At 38.8% G+C, this 17,815-nt stretch overlaps 1 protein-coding gene across 1 annotated transcript in view; it reads left to right on the top strand.

Annotated features, from left to right (window-relative positions):
* Positions 1–17,815, top strand: part of INTS7 (integrator complex subunit 7) — a 48,830-nt gene that overhangs the window by 8,058 nt on the left and 22,957 nt on the right. The window contains exons 7-12 of the mRNA XM_060754314.2: positions 961–1,083; positions 5,200–5,317; positions 7,135–7,269; positions 9,297–9,394; positions 11,960–12,199; positions 14,834–14,971. Coding sequence (XP_060610297.2) covers positions 961–1,083; positions 5,200–5,317; positions 7,135–7,269; positions 9,297–9,394; positions 11,960–12,199; positions 14,834–14,971 — 852 coding nt within the window. The remainder of the gene's footprint in view (positions 1–960; positions 1,084–5,199; positions 5,318–7,134; positions 7,270–9,296; positions 9,395–11,959; positions 12,200–14,833; positions 14,972–17,815) is intronic.

The following is a 17,815-nucleotide window of genomic DNA, read 5'->3' as shown; positions in this document are numbered from 1 at the left end:
GATTTTAATTGATATTTTTAATAAGTTATGTTTTAATTGAAGTTGTGTTTTTTATACATGTATATTTGGCATTGAATTGCTGCCTGTTGTAAGGCTGCCTTGAGTCCCTCTGAGTTGAGAAAAACGAGATACAACTATAGTAAATAAATAAACATTTTAACTGATGTTTTAATGTTTGTTTTTAATTGCATTGATTTTAATGCAGTTGTTTATTTACCGATATGTATATGTATAAACGGCATTGAATTTTGCCTTTGTGAGGCCACCCTGAGTCCTCTTTGGGTTGAAAAGGGCAAAGTACAAGTGTGGTGTATAAAGAAAATAAAATATTTAATCAATTATTTTAAATTTCTGTGTGTGTGCACGCACACATCCCGTCTGTTTAGTTTTCATAAGCATTCATGTATATGCTTATTTCTTAATTGCTTTTGCTTGCATATACATGCAGTCCCTTAATTACAAACATCCAACTTACAAAGGACTCATAGTTAAAAATGGGGGTGAGACAATAGAAAGAGAGAAATCTACCCCTCGGAAGGGAAATACATTCCTGTCAGAGTTGTCATGTGGAAAAAGTGTCTCAACTGAAACTTTATTATCAATCCTTGTTTCTGCAACAAGCTAATTTTTTCAAAATCCAGTTATTACAGGGATGGAAAGTGAGATGAAATCTTCTGAACAGGGGCACAGGCAGCAAAATAAGCTAACCATTCCCTATGCTACCAAAAACTATTTTATATATAGATTGATAAATATATAAATATATATAGATACACACACACACATACATACTGTATATATACTGTATATATATATGGATGGCGGGAATTGCACATTAAAAAGGTAACTTCTCTGACTTGCAAACAAATTCAATTTAAGAACAAACTTAAAGAACTCATATTGTTCGTAACTTGGGGACTGTCAGTATATTGACAAACCCATTTCATTTTGAATTCATAGATACAGCTCTTGCTGCAATACTTGAGGAGTGACCCAAGAGAAGCAGTAAAGAGGCTTGCTATCCAAGATCTAAAGCTGTTAGCTAATAAAACTCCACATACATGGAGCAGAGAGAATATTCAGGTATGTAAATACTATCTTTGTTTTGAAACAGAACTGCTACCACTACTATTACTATTACTACTTGGGCTGAACTCCTAAACACACAAATTGGGAAATAAAACCTATTTAATTTGATGTAGTTTATTCCTAAACAAATATGCAGAGAGATTTACTCCAGATGTAGATCTTCTGTCTTGTTGCCCTCAGGTTTTATGTACAATCTCAAGAAGTCCTCAATAAGTGGCAAAAATGTCCACTTCATTTCCTAAAGGTAATTTGGAAGTAATATTTTTACTCCTGGTGGGCACATTTTACCCACCCCAACTAAGGTCCCATTTACACTGACTGCCATATAATGCAATTTAACTCTATTGAACTGCATTATATGGCAGTGTAGATTCATGGAATGCAGTTCAATGCTATTATGAAGCTGCATTATTTGGCAGTGTAGATGGGCCTAACAGTTGTTCGGGGTCATTATAATGTGTGTCTCACCAGCTAAAAAGGCTTGGTTGATAGGAGCCTTGTGCCTTTTCTCTAGCTGTATCCCAATGATGGAGCTCTTTGTTGAGGAAAGTAACATCAGTTCCTTCCTTGTCCTGCATTAGATCGGTCATGAAGCCTGTCTTTTTCTTTTATGCGCTCAGTGATTTGCTGCTCTTTAATTTTCATTTTGCTTGTAAATTTTATCGTGTGGCTGTGTGCCTTTGTTCCTATAATTTTATGTAGCATTGATGTTTCTTTATGGTACAGTGCCCTGAGTGCCTCCAAGGCAAGAGTATAATTTTATAAATCTAATAAACAATAATCTATCTGGCAATTAGAGGGCAGGGTTTTCTAGTGTGATTTAATTTCTGCACCTCATTCTGTAGATAGCAAATTCTGGCATTGGTGTTTCATGTCTCTTGTCTAAAAAGAGCTCAGAAAATCCAGTTATTTTTGACCTTGTCAAAATCTTTTATTCCTCTTTGCCTTTTGACAGAAATGTTTGCAATCCAGTTTGGAAAATAATTCTTATGCAGTGATGGCAATATAGAATTCTATATTTGGTTTCATAATGGAATGAAAAAGTATAATCTAATTTGTATAATTGTTGATAGCAACTGGCTGATAAGCATGTCTGGAATAAAAAAAGCTAACTTCCAATAAACCAATTAGTATGGTTGTATTCATAGTTAGGATGTTGGATTACGATTTGGGAGTTGAAGGTTCAAATCCCCATTGATACTTGCTGAATGAATTTGGGCCAGACACTGTCTTTTGATATGATCCATTTCCCATAGTTGCCATGATGTTAAAAGAGGAAACACATATATGATGCCATGGAGTTACTGAACAAAAGGCGATGCAATCAATTAGGGAGAAAGGGAAAAACAGGCCAAGCTTAGTTCTATAAAAGCCAAATTGTGTATTTGCTTACTCTGGATGTTTGATTTTACTTCAGTGACTTAGAAAATGGCCTTTATGCTAAAGATTTATTAAGGTTTTATATTACTCTGGCAAAATGTCGATAATGTGGTTTCCTGATATAAAACCAAAGGGGAAATTGTAGGAAAATATGAATGATTGCTATAAAGACTTCACTTCTCCCATGAGACTTATTTCTCACTGCTCAGCTTAATGATGGCATTACGTCATTACAAGAAAGAAAATGCCTCTATCAGATTTTACTTTTACTTTTTAATTAATAATTCCTAAAGATAAAGGTTTCTTCTGACATTAAGTCTAGTCGTGTCTGACTCCAGGGGGTGGTGCTCATCTCCATTTCTAAGCCGAAGAGCCGGTGTTGTCCGTAGGCACCTCCAAGGTCACGTGGCCAGCTTGACTGCATGGAGCACCGTTATCTTCCTGTCAAAGCAGTACCTATTGATCTACTCACATTTGCATGTTTTTAAACTGCTAGGTTGGCAGAAGCTAGGGCTAACAGTGGAAGCTCATCCCACTCCCCGGACTCAAACCACTGACATGAAGGATATATTTTTCAAGAAAACTCTGTCCTGTTTCTGCGATACAAAGGCTTGAAGTTTTTGCTGGAGTGGGGTTCCTTTCACTGTCTCAAGGCAAAACGGAATTTAAAATAGAGTTAAGTTATTTGAACTGCCAACCTTTCGGTCTGCAAGTTCAGCAGCTCAGTTGTTTAACCCACTGCATCACCAAGTTTTGCATAAAAGCAAAAGAATCCCTAGTTTTGCATAAAAGCAAACCCCATTTATTATTGCATTAACATTTGGAACTGTTTGGAGGATACCGCTTTTCCATCTGGCATGTTGCGATGGAACAAATGTAATTACTTTGGAGAATCCCATGCACTCCTCTTTGGGAAACAAATGTATTTATGATCTGTGTAGAAGAATCTTCTTATTAGATATAATTTGCAGAATGGACCACCAGTTTAAATTTTGGTCTTGCCTTGCCTTGCTTTGGCTTCTTTTTTGAGGCTGAACGCTATAGACAGATTCAGAAGCTATGAGCATATATCAGATGAGTCACACTGGAAATTACCTTCAATGTCATCTTAATTAATAATCTATATTGGCTTTTATTTTTAAAAAATCTGTTGCCCACAGAGCTTATGATACCATAATACTGTTTGGTTTAATTTTTTTCTAATGTATAGCCATAATTTTTACCTTGATGCCATTTCTATGCTAATATAAATGGACAGGATTCCATGGACTCCAAAGCATAATGCTTCTCATATCTCATAATAGCTTTTATGCATGATTTCATACAGTCATGTTCATCAAAAGTGACTTGCTTGTGTAAAACTGTCATTATAGATGAGAATAAGTAGAACCACTCTATACCTCGCATCGGCTGTACCTAAAATCTGGTATGGTATCATTCTTGAGTCAAGAAGACCCTAGTCTAATTCTTGCCTGTCTGGTAGCCTCAGGCAAAGTTGTAAGTCCCAGCCTAGTTATCTGATTGTCTCTGTTTTCTTCAGCCTGCCAGATAGAGCACTTTTACTAACCAACAATTACACAAATCTTTGTCTTAGCTCAAAGCCAGGACTTTGGATTGTTTTTTGCTGATGACAAAGTGCAAGAATTCAGCCTCGAACCTGGATTTAAGCTTTGTTAGAGCTCTGATGAACTTGTTGCCCAGATTTGGAAAGCTTTTGCTTCCTTGTTAGTTTTTCAATACTAGTTGCTAGTGAATGGGGACATGAACCTTGATCTCCAAAATCCCAATCCAGCTTCCTAACCATATAATATAGCCATACTAATTTGTTTACAATGATGCTGGGGAAAATGGAAGGAAAAAGGAAGAGGGGCCGACCAAGGGCAAGATGGATGGATGGTATCTTTGAAGTGACTGGATTGACCTTGAAGGAGCTGGGGGTGGTGACAGCCGACAGGGAGCTCTTGTGTGGACTGGTCCATGAAGTCACAGAGAGTCGGAAACGACTGAACTAATGAACAACAACAATTTGTTTACTAGAATCCAGCTTTCAGTTTTTATTCCAGACATGTTTATCAGCCAGTGTTAAATAATCTGGAATTTTCAGCAATATTTTTATATCCAAACACATTCCATATGTATGAAACACTGAATATTTAATGTTCTCTGTTGGATTTTAGGCAGAGGCTGGATGGGCATCTGTCAGTGGTGTTTTGATGCTGTATTCCTTCATGGCAGGGGTTGGAATGGATGGCTCCTGTGGTCTCTTCCAACGCCATGATTCTAATATTCCTAATAAAATTCCCCCTGGTGGTGCAGTGGGTTAAACCGCTGAGCTGCTGAAGTTGCTAACCGAAAGATTGGTGGTTTGACTCCGGGGAGCGGCGTGAGCACCTGCTATTAGCCCCAGCTTTTGCCAACCCAGCAGTTCGAAAACATGCAAGCATGAGTAGATCAATAGGTACCGCTTCTGCACGAAGGTAACAGCGCTCCATGCAGTCATACCAGCCACATGACAACACCGTTCTTTCGCTTAGAAATGGAGATGAGCACCACCCCGCAGAGTCGGACATGACTAAACTTAATGTCAGGGGAAACCTTTGCCTTTAGTACTTCACGTGGCCAGCAGCATATAACCAAGCAAAATACATCTGCCAGTCATCATGTCATAATCAGCACATGGGAATTATTTCCATGTACTAAAATAATGATTTTTTTTTGTTTTGTTTTCAGGCACTTTGTGAATGTGCTCTTCAAACCCCTTATGACAGTTTGAAATTAGGCATGCTGTCTGTTCTTTCCACACTGTCAGGGACAATAGCCATCAAGCAGTATTTCAACGCTGGTCCAGGTATGATTAGATTCGATCAGGCCAATTTCGGCATGCAAACCTTTATTTTCTTCTGTAGACAATTATATGTGTGGTGCTTTTCTTTTCCTTTTTGGACACTGTTGATGTTGAACAGCGTATTCCTTCCCTTTGAAGGCACTGAAGTCATTCACAGACAGCCAAGCTGATTTTATTTGGAATTGAAGGACTGCAAGAATGACTGAAATAATGGAGTGCATGTCCAGTTCAGTGACTTTCTTTAGAAAATTGCCAAGGGCAAGTAGGCGTAAGCTTGGGTGCAGGTGCAATAAAACAAATTATTGTACAATTCACTTCCACCCTGCTTTAGTGCTACATGCCATTTCTGTCTTTCCAGACTATGCCAACAACTACAAACTAGTGAAATATTGACTGAGAACCCATTATACCACATAATTTAAACAGCAGTATAGAGTGTCCCAGGAGAATGGACCAAATGCCACTACTGACTCCAATTTAATCAGAAGATTGATGTAGCCATAAAGTCACCTTTATGATATTTGCTCCTTTTGCATTTGAATGAATAATTTCTTGTCTCTGTGTCTAACTGTTCCTGTAAGGAACTTGCACTTGCATTTTAACCTTGAAAGGCCAAATAGAATGAGGAATAATGAGCTACCTAATGTCACCCAATAGATTGGGTTTTTTTAATGCAGAGGTATGGGGGTCCCAATCATTCCATTTAGAAGGATCTAGACTTATATTTCAATTTCAGATATTTTCTAGCAGTCTAGTTTGGAATGATTTGAGGAAGAATGGGCCTCAGAGATTTATTTTTTTTTTTGGGGGGGGGGGAAGCTTAGTTGGAAAAACAGTTACATACAGGGGTCCTCAAATTTTGACTTGGCTTTCTAAGTAATATTATTTGTGTTTATCGAAAACTTGTATGTATGCTGCTTGTTGCCTTCAAAGAAGCCTCATGTAGAAAACAAAACAAAAGTTACATTTTTCTAATTCCTTGTGTCATGTGCAGGGCATTGGGGTGGTAGAAAGAGGGGTCCCCCCCCCCTTCCTGTTGAGAACTGCAAAATTTTAAAAAAACTGCCATAAATTTTGATTCACTATTGTTAAAAGTTGTACTGTTTGTGGTGTTAAAAAGTAATTGAAGCATATCACTCTAAAACAATGTAACCCTTTCAACCCATTCTTTAAATACTTTTTATTGTTAAAAGCCTATCAAAATAAAAAGGGTTTTGGCTGAAAGGACAGTATGGACAGAAAGAACAGTGTCTGACCACCTGGCAGGCGAGTCCAGGAAGTGCCATGGAGAAGGTCCTCTCTCATTTCCCCACCAAACAAGTTCAGAGTGGGGGTAGGATGATCTCAAGCTCCTGGAGTGGCTTATATAGGGAAATACGACCGGCCAGATTGCCTGCTCCTGAGCTGCTGCAAGTTGTGTTTGTGTTTTTTCAGTATTTTTTTAGGAGCCCCCAGTGGCGCAGTGGGTTGAATCCTTGTGACAGCAAGACTGCTGACCAATAGGTCAGCGGGTTGAGCTCCCTTTGTCAGCTCCATCTCCCCATGCGGGAACATGAGAGAAGCCTCTCAGACGGCCGATTCTCTCACACCAGAAGCGATTTGCAGTTTCTCAAGCCGCTCCCGACATGAAAAAGGGTCTTCTTTTTTTTGCCCTCTTCCTGATACCAGTGATGCTTTAAGTACTCCTCCAGAAGACTTAGTGAAAAGTTTTGTTAAAAGGAGCTTCTTTCTCAGAGGCTTTGTAAACTGAGGTATGCCTATAATTAACAGTATAGTGCTATGATTTTTTTTTTAGAAATGTCTTTTTCCTCCTTATTTAGGAGTGACAGCTGCTTCATCAAGATCATCTGATTTAATCAAACTAGCCCAGCAGTGCTGTTACCACAATAACCAGGGCATTGCTGTTCATGGAGTACGAGTTCTGACAAATATAGTTGCTTCCTGTCAGGAAAAAGGTAACTCGTGTCTGTGGCTGCACTATCATTAATGTTTGGTGTAATGTGCTCTTATTTCCTTTGAGAAGCCAAGAACCTCTGAAGTGTTATCTTAGCAGTTAAATCTGGGGGCTCAAACTCAAATTAACTTTTGTCACTTTTTCTTGCTAAGGTAATTTGCTCTGGTGATGAAAGTGAAACATGCCTTTTCAGCTCTACCAATATAAAGACACTTAGTTCTGGCACACTGATTTTAGTCAGAAAATATCGTGTATGGGCCTGCATCAAAGTTGACAATCACTTTAAGCCATTGCTCATCCTTTGAGGTTTAGTCAAAGTTGGTCGTTTAAGAAAACAAATGCAATTTTAAAATCCCTGCAGATTAAGCTGTTCAGTATTTGGGGAGGAAAGGAAACTGACAGCAATACTCTCATATTTTAATGTTAGACAGGGAGAAATATAGCTTTGTGTAAGTTATTATTCTTTTCCACACCAGTTTTTCAGCAGCCAGCTGAGTGCAGGAAATACTACCCAATCCTAAATGTGGTTTTATAGGTTTTGTGTTTTCTTAATCCTTGCTAGGAAAAAAAAAACCATAGCCTCCTTGTCCCCATGGCAACTGGGGGACTGTACAGAAGCCCTTGTATTGATCTGGAGGGAGTGATCACAGATCCTGTTCGGTTTAAGTCGAAAGGGTATAATAGAGTGAGACTACATTACTGAGAGCGCAAGGTTTAGGTTTAGTGGTGATATAGAGAAGGAAAAGGATATAGTAACTGAAAATATGAACAAAGAATGTGTCCTTGCATCCTTTTATCCTCAAATGGTGCGGTCTTGACTGCAGATGGTTCTTGGGCATATATATACTGCTGGGCATTATTTGTTCTCTTACTCCAGAAGGTCCTTCAAGGTTTTGAGAAAGGTTCCAATGCTTCCACTTCCCAAGACAGGGACAATGTAGAAGAATATTAAAAATATTTAAAGTTTAAATGCTGTTTATGTATCATGTTTATGGTTTAATGATTTTAATTTATAGTTCTATGTTAGGGTTTAGTTACTATGATTTTTGTTTTTACATGTATATTGGCATTGAATTTTTGCTGTTGGTATGTTGTAAACCGCCTTGAGTCCCCCCCCCCCCCCCCCCGGGGTGAGAAAGGCAGTTTACAAATATATAAATGAATAAATAAGGTGTATGCTTTAGCAGGATAAACCTTCTAGAAACTACAAATTTGGTACTCAAGGGTCCTGAGGGGTGAGCCTTCTTCCTTCTTCCACCTGAGAGAAGAGGAAGATTCCTACTTTCAGAGAGATAGCTTTTTATCCACATCTAGAATAACACAATTACCCTGCCTCTGTTTCCTTTTTTTTAGACTTAACTTAAGCAAAGTACAATAAAATATGGGCTTTATGTTATAAGAGATGTTTATGACAGATGAGAAGCCCACAAATACTTTCTATTTTACAATTGCAATTCTAAACATGACATTGTGTATCAGAACCGTCTTGCTGTGTTGGGTGACTATTCTGTCTCCGTAGGTACCCCATTCCTTCACTTTGATCCTGTAATGGAAGGGTTCACTCCTTGCAGAATAATAATGACGTTGAAGGGTTAATAAATATAATCAGAAAATAACTTCATGGATTAAAGTGTGTTCATTGATAAATCAGCAAAGGTGAGGCTGAAAGGCATATCACTGCCTGTGTAGGCAAGAGACATCTTGTTCTTTTCTCCCTATGACAGCTTGATGAACGAGGTGACCTTGCTCTCCAGTTTGGTGGCCAAATCAAACAACTGTTTTCTTTACATGACCAAAAAGGAGAACCATTTCAAGTAGAACTGAAAACATTTTATTTGAAATCTGTCCACAGCTGTGTTAAATCTGATGGGATTTGAATTTGTTTGTTTTTGAAATTTTTTCTGCCTTTTGCTGTGTTGTGGTAGTAAGGTGTGTCTTGTATTTCAGACTTCCAAAATAAATGAAGGTCAAAAGAACAGGTAGCTAATATTAAGACAGTATGGAATAACATGTAGATCTTGATCCTAGATCTCCTGCCATTGGAGCAAGATGCAGTCTTTGGCCTTGAATCTCTTCTTGTTCTTTGTAGTCAAGACAGCAGCCCAGGCACTCAAGCAACCTTAAAGGTAAATAATATTCTTGTTTTGTGTTGTTTTATCTCAGATACTTACATAATGGATTTTAGGTATTTACCACTGGGGATGCTTTGGGATTTGATTAAATTCTAGTAATAATCCTGTTTCACATTGAAAGTAGATGCGTATCTGAGCATTTCAGGCTGTACTCAGAACAAGGTCAGTACTGAAGATCTCAGCCAATCCTGAAAGTGGAACCTTAAAGAAGCATCAAGAGAAGATTTGACCTGATTTGGTTTGATTAAAATTTGAATTGACTCATCCACTACTGAAGGATAAAATTGCAAGGAAGTATCTCTCTCCTGTTCTTGTGCACTTTCTATCTTAATATTATAAAATCTTAGAGTTGAAAGGGAACACAGAGGTCATCTAGACCAACCGTTGCCATGCAGAAAGTAAGGCACTTCTGAAAGAAACCCACCTAACCGCTGTTTAAACACCACCAGATAGAAAATCCATCCCAAGACAATCTCTCTCACAAATAAAATTTTATTTCTAACGTTTAGGCAAAATCTCTTTTCTTCTAATTTGAATCCATTGGTTTGTATTCTAGTTCTTTTATAACCAAGTACTGATTTTGATGTAACACTAATCTATGATTTCACTCATGGATGGGGAGCTGTGGCCCTCCAGATTTTAATACATTTTAACTCTCATAATTTCCCATCATTAGCCAGAGTGAAAGATCGTGTTCAGAAATATTTAGAGGGCTGCATTTTCCCCCTTCTGTTTTAGCATCACCGATAGACTTGATCAACTCTATCCTTCTACCATGGCCACAAGAATGAAGTTATTTGTTTGTTTGTTTGTTTATTGGACTTATCTGTTACCTTTCTCCCAGAATGGGAGCCAAAGCAACTTCCATAATGATGATGATGATGATGATAATGATAATAATAATAATAAAAACATCAGACTTCATGGTTTGCTGTGAGTTTTCGGGTATGTATGGTCATGATCCAGAAGCGTTCTCTTCAGGAAACTAGGCAAGTGAGGTTTATATATCTGTGGAATGTCCAAGGTAGGAGAAAGAACTATTGTCTGTTGGAGGCAAGTGTGAATGTTGCAATTGTCCACCTTGATTAGCATTAAATGGCCTTGCAGCTCAAAGCCTGGCAGCTTCCTGCCTGGGGGCATCCTTGGTTGGGGGTGTTAGCTGGCTATGATTGTTTTTTTTCCTGGAATTACCCTCTTTTTTGAGTGCTGCTCTTTATTTACTGTCCTGGTTTCAGAGGTTTTTTTTAATACTTGTAACCAGATTTTGTTCATTTTTATGGTTTCCTCCTTTCTGTTGAAATTGTCCACATGTTTGTGGATTTCAGTGGCTTCTCTGTGTAATCTGACATGGTGCTTGTTAGAGTGGTCAAGCATTTCTGTGTTCTCAAATAACATGCTGTATCCAGGTTGGTTCATCGAGTGTTCTGCTATGGCTGATTTCTCTGGTTGAATTAGTCTGCAGTGCCTTTCATGTTCCTTGATTCATGTTTGAGAGCTGCGTTTGATGGTCCCTATATAGACTTGTCCACAGCTGTATGGTATTCTGTAGACTTCTGCAGAGGTGAGGGGATCCCTCTTGTCTTTTGCTGAACATAGCATTTGTTGGATTTTTGTAGATAGTTTGTAGGTTGTGTTTCTTCATCAGCTTACCTATGCAGTCAGTGGTTCCCTTGATGTATGCTAAGAAGATTTTTCCTCTGGGGGATCATTGTCTTTACGCTCATGGCTTGTTCTTGGTCTTGCAGCTCTTCTGATGTCTGTGGTGGAGTATCCATTGGCCTATAGAGCCCAGTTTAGGTGGTCCGGTTTACCTTGGAGGAGATGGGATTCGGAGATTCTTTTTGCAAGGTCTACCAGGGGTTTAACTGTGCTTCTTTTTTGACTTGGGTGATGTTTGGAGTTTTTATGTAGCCATACAGCCCAAAAAACTCACAGCAACCCCAGCCACGAAAGCCTTCAACAACACATCAGGCTTTATGTTCAGACTGGGACCTCTGGTTGAATAAAACTCTATTTTGTTGAACCAAGCCATGTTCATAAACCACAGTTTGACTTACTGTAACAAAGCATTGTTTAAACCAAGGACGAGTGACCTGTGTCCCTCTGGATCTTTTTGGACTGCAGCCCATAGTCTCTTTCACCATTGTCTCTGGTAACAAGGACCAATAATATCTAGAGAACCACAAATTACACACCCTGATCTTTGGAATGCAAAATGTTGGTTAACTCTAAACTAGAAAACCAGGATGTAGTCATTGTCTTCGCGTTAAGTAAATGGAGACGAGAAAGAGAAATTCAAGAGTCCGAGACTCATTAACATAGTCCTAAACATTAGCATTAGATCCAGATTGACTTTTCAGTTAATAGATAAGGAAAAATAGAAAGTTCAGAGAGTTCTGTATTGATTTTAAAAAATTGCAAGCCTTGATTATGTGATAGTATAATGTGCTTCATAATGTAGCTCCTTAGTAACCTGAATACTGTGACAGATGTTTGCACCTGTTGAAAGGTGACAGATGGAGAATGAATTTTGACAAAATGTTGCTTGTTCCAATGCAGAGAGCACTCACTTGCATGGTGAAGCTGGCCAAGTGTCGCCCCCATCTCAGCCAGTCCATTGTCGAGTCCTTGTTGACACAGCTGCACAGCACTCAGGACGCAGCCCGGATCCTCATTTGCCATTGCTTGGCAGCCATTGCTATGCAGTTGCCAGTTTTAGGGGATGGTATGCTGGGAGACTTGATGGATCTCTATAAAGTGATTGGACGGTCAGCTTCTGACAAACAGCAAGAGCTTTTGGTGAGAAACATTGATCCAGGATAATTGCTCTTGATAGCATCTGGGTCTGGGTGGAATCAGACTGAATAAACATTTAGCAAGCTACTTATGGAACAGGCTGTAACTTGACAGTTCATTTAGCAGTTTGCTCTCTTAGTAAATGGAGTGGAAAGCATTCCTTGGTAGCAAGTAAATGGCTTTTTACTGCCCGTTCTCCTCCTGAGGTCTTTTCTCCCTAGGAAAATGTCATGGAATATCATGAAGTTTACTGTTTATGTAGTCCCTATATTCTGGCTAGTTTATAATTGTAGGGGGGGGGGGGGAAATCAAGTGCTTGGTTGCAAGATTGTGGTTAAATAGAAATAGTGTGTGTAAAGAAGAAGGGGGATTGTTAGGAATTTATTAGTTCAGCACTAGAAAAGACCTATAAACCCATTCTGTGATAGTGAAAGAGAAAATATCTGTTTTGAGAAGTTTGTTCAGAAAAGAAGTTAAAGGCCTATCTACACTGCCATATGTTGCTGTTTGAAACTGTATTATAAGGTCAGTGTAGAGACCCATATAATACCATTTGACTGCACTGAACAGCATTATATGAGTCTATACTGATCATGGGGTCCCTGGTGGTGCAGCGGGTTAAACTGCTGAGCTGCTGAACTTGCAGACCGAAAGGTTGGTGGTTCGAATCCGGGGAGCAGAGTGAGCTCCTGCTGTTAGCCCAGCTCCTGCCAACCTAGCAGTTCAAAAACATGCAAATATGAGTAGATCGATAGATACCACTTTGGTGGGAAGGTAACGGTGCTCCATGCAGTCATTCTGGCCAAATGGCCTTGGAGGTGTCTATGGACAACACCGGCTCTTCAGCTTGGAACTAGAGATGAACACCACCCCCAAAGTCGGACACAACTAGACTTAATGTCAAGAGGAAACCTTTACCTTTATTATACTGACCATATAATGCAGTTTCAAACTGTATTATATGGAAATGTAGATGGGGCCAGGAAGGTAATGCTATAGTAGAATACTCTTCACAGAGAAAGTTAGCATAGGTGAAGATATAAGGTATATACCACAGATATAAAGTGCAGGGTTAACATGAAGAGGGGGTAGAATAGAAAGGGGAAATGCTACTGAAGAAGAAAGACCGAAGAAGTAAACGTATGGAGTTAATTTAAACAAATAAGTGTAAACTAATCTTGTAGCTGAAAGGAAGATGGTTAAGTTCACCACTTTGACATATCCTTCTCTATGATATCTACAAAGTGGGCCTTAGACACACGTTTATATTTAGGTAACAATGGAAAATGAAAAATTTCTAAGTTAAAACCAGAATAATTATTGAGGAAAATTAGAGTCCTGGTTTTCTGAATTCCTGTTTAATCCAGTGGGTGGCACATGTTTCACATGGACTCTATATTTGGCTTCAACACGCACAATTGGATGTATTAAATATACAACATCACTATCTCTTTTTTGGAATTAAAAATGCATAGGTCTTTATCATGTTTTCACTGTCAAGATTTTATTCCATATCTTTTCTGTAAATCAGTGTTTTCCTTAGAGTCACTATTAAAAGGGCCACATTTGCATGTGATTGTTCAGAGTGATGAAAGAGCCCCAAAACCTCCTGTTACTCCTCATTGTTAGCTATGCTGTTTAGTGCCAATTACTATTCCATTTTGATCATATGTTTACCCCCCTCCCACCCTTTGAAAGTTATTTCTCCATAACCCAGAATCTCATACCACAGTTTTTATCCACTTCACCTTTATATAAGGATTTATTGCTAGAAAAGGAAAAAAGTTTATCAATGGGGACAGCTCATGTCTTAAGACTTAGCTGTGTTAGTCTTCATCAATACACTATGGCCCCCAGATCCCACAGATATCTTTCAAGACACAAACACACACACACCATGGATACCTGAAACTATAGATAGTAGGCATGGGCAATCCATTGTTCTAAATGGTTGTAAGTACTTACAAAACTAGGGGGCGCTGGTGCTTTGCTTCTAAAGTGTTGCTAAAGTTCTGGTGGTGAAAATTTAAGAACACTAACAAAACTTTCAAAATTTCATTATTATTTCATTATTGGCTATTTTTATGACAGAACCAATTAGGAAATGCCATTTATAATGAAATTTTGAAAGTTTTGTTAGTGTTCTGAAATTTTCACCACCAGAACTTTAGCAACACTTTAGAAGCAAGGCACCAGCGCCCTTTAGTTTTGTAAGTACCTTAGAACCATTCAGAACCATGGATTGTCCATGCCTAATAGATAGTGAACTCTATATTTTGACTAAACATGTGTTATCCCCAAATGCCTTATTATTTGGACTGGAAAAACTTTGCGGAGTGGAAGGAGAGGAATATTGATATTGATTCCATGGATAAGGAGGTCATATTAAGGGATTTTGTAGCACCTATGAAACTGAGAGGGAATTGTTTGTAGCACAAGCTTTCATAAACTCAGTCAACTTCATCAAAGCCAACCTCATATTACCAAAGTTATACTATGAACTTTGTTTCTCTCACTCTCAAAGGTGCTTCAAGATCTCTTTGTACAATATTATACCTGATCAGCTTCATTCCTGCATAGATCCTGTGTTCTTTTATTTTTCATTCATGCTTGTCTGGTTAATTTTTTCTTTATCAGGTCTCTCTTGCTACAGTAATATTTGTTGCCAGTCAAAAGAGCTTATCCTCTGATGTGAAAACTGTTATCAAACAACAGCTTGAAAATGTCTCCAATGGATGGACAGCTTACAGGATAGCCAGGCAAGCTTCCAGAATGGTATGTGTGTGATCAGTGGTTTTCCCTATAAGCAAGACCGATAATTTGTAGTTAAAATTAATACTATATAGTAAAGGTAAAGATTTCCCCTTGACATTACGTCTAGTTGTGTCCGACTCGGGGGTGGTGCCCATCTCCATTTCTAAGCCGAAGATATAGCATCGTCTGTAGATGCCTCATAGGACATGTGGCCACTGGCATGACTGCATGGAGCACCGTTACCTTCCTACTGGAGTGGTAACTATTGATCTCCCCACTTTTGCATGTTTTTGAACTGCTAGGTTGGCAGGAGCTGGGCTAACAGTGGGAGCTCACCCTACCTCCCGGATTCAAACCGCCGACATGAAGGTGATATTTTTCAAGAAAACTCTGCCCTTTTCCTGTGATACAAAGGCTTGTATTTTTGCTGGAGAGGGATTCCTTGCACTATCTCAAGGCAAAATTAAATTTAAAATCGAGTTAAGACATTTGATTATGTGGAAAAATAAAACTGTTCTGAAGCCCAAAGCCTAGTATAAACTCTTATGAGTAGTGTAGCAAATCCAGCAGGATTTTTTCCCAGAACTCTGGAATATAGCATTGAGAGAATGTGGGAAGTTGAATACCATTGTACATCCCATGTTCTTAGCACCCTGCCAGTTGATTAGATTTGAAGTTCCCCACGTAAAAGAGGGGATGTGTTTTACTGGGACACCAAAATTGAGCCCAGATTGCAATTTTCCATTTGTTGCTAATTACTATCAAATCCACTGGTAGTGCAGCGGTTAAACTGCTAAGCTACTGAAACTTGCTGACTGAAAAGGTGGTGGTTTGAATCTGGGGAGTGGGGTGAACTCCCGCTGTTAGCCCCAGCTTCTGCCAAGCTTGCAGTTCGAAAACATGCAATTGTGAGTAGATCAATAGGTACTGGTCTGGCAGGAAAGTAATGGCACTCCATGCAGTCATGCCAGCTACATGACCTTGGAGGCATCTATGGACAACGCTGGCTCTTTGGCTTAGAAATCAAGATTAGTACCACCTCTCAGAGTCGGACATGTCTATACTTAATTTCAAGGGGAAATCTTTACTTTACAATCAAGTCAAATTTGATTTATGATGATCCTGTCAATTAGATAACTCTAAGTTGCCCTGTTATAATAGATCCCACAATCCCAAGGCTATAGATTCCTTGACTAGTCAGTCCATATATAATGGGGTCTTTCCTCTTTTCCTGAATCTTCTATCTTGCCATGCATTTTTGTATTTTCTAATGAGTCTCATCTTTTCATGATATGTCCAGATTTTGAGAGTTCAGACTTGATTTGCTCTAGGAACCATTCATTTCTCTTTGTAACAGTCCATGGTATCCATAGAATTCTTCACCAGCACCACATTTTACATGAGTTGGTTTTCTTCCTATCTGTCTTCACTGTTTAGCTTTCATAACCATACATGGAAATTGGCATAGATAATCCTTACTTTGGTATTCAGTGATTTATGGCTCTATACTTGATAGGTTCCCATTTACTGTAAGGAAAAAAATAAAATTAAACTGTAGCTCATGCCTGAGTATATTTTTGGAAACTTGTTTCCTTATATCTACATATCTCTTGTTCAGATCTTGTGTGGTTTGCTGCAGCCAATCAGAAACTTAAGATTTGGAACTGCTGCACTTCCTGCCTGTGCCTCAGGCTATAACCTTTCTCCATCAGAGAGAATGCATGTGCTGTTAAACTAGGATAATGAGAGAGGAGATGTGTTTTCCTTTGATCAACATGTACTGTCATACCAAGAATTTCAAGCCCCAGAGCTCCTTGGACCGGGAGAAACACCTGATGGGATGGGCAAAGCAAAGCACCATAAAACCGTGGAACCAGAAAACACTGCTTCTTGTTCTAGGGCACGCAGGCTCTTGATCAGGGGTCTAATTCTCAAAGTTTTGATGTCAGTTTGGACCACAGCGTGTCTGCATTATGTCAGCAACACCCAAAGTATTTGATGGTGCATGAACCAGTGTTGGTCTCCAAGCCATTGGCTGCTGGTCCCTGAAGAATTTACAGAAAGAAGGAAACCGTTATTGTCAGTGGGCACAAATATGTCAATCCCTCACACATTGGAGGGAAAACCCTGTTGGTCCTCCACAACAGATGGCATAAATAGCACTGCATTACAGGCTTGAATCAACCAAGCATGTGTGTCCTAAAATAAGAGTTAATAATAACATTTAGTCCTTAAACACTGCATTAGAACCTAATGAGCTATCTTCACTTATAGTTTGAAATGGGTTTTCTTAATACAACTAATTGTCAGTGAAGTGGATACGGCCTTACAGATTTTTTATATCCTGCTGACAACTGTGGCAACAACTTCACTCAGCAGAGATTGCAGGCACTCAACTGCAGGACAGGAACGTTTCAGTCCCCTGTTTCAGTCTTGCCTGCTGTGTGTAAAAGCATGTAAAATAAACTGACTTCAAGTGATGAATTCATGACTTTGCAATGAAGTGTGGGAAGAAGAAACATTATTGTTAATTGGCATAATGTTTAGAGCAAAATTTCTTAAACTGCGTTCTCCCAGATGTTTTGGACTTCAGCTCCCACAATTCCTTAAAATTGGTAAATTGGCTGGGATTTCTGGGAGCTGAAGTCCAAAACACCTGGAGGAGCAGTATTTGAGAAATACTGGTTTAGAGTCATATTGGCCTAATAGAATAAACAATTAGATATTGGTAAGACAGTCACTTAAGTTACAACCAAAAAGTTGCAAAACTTGTTGAATTCTCAGTCTGGGCTTTATTACTAAAGAATAGGGCAAGTATTCTTCAGAAATATCAAATATATTCCTGCAGTTTCAAAATTAAACTTT

Source organism: Anolis sagrei, chromosome 1 (genome assembly GCF_037176765.1).
Source record: "Anolis sagrei isolate rAnoSag1 chromosome 1, rAnoSag1.mat, whole genome shotgun sequence".
Classification (NCBI taxonomy): domain Eukaryota; kingdom Metazoa; phylum Chordata; class Lepidosauria; order Squamata; family Dactyloidae; genus Anolis; species Anolis sagrei.
This window is presented reverse-complemented; position numbering and strand designations above follow the sequence as displayed.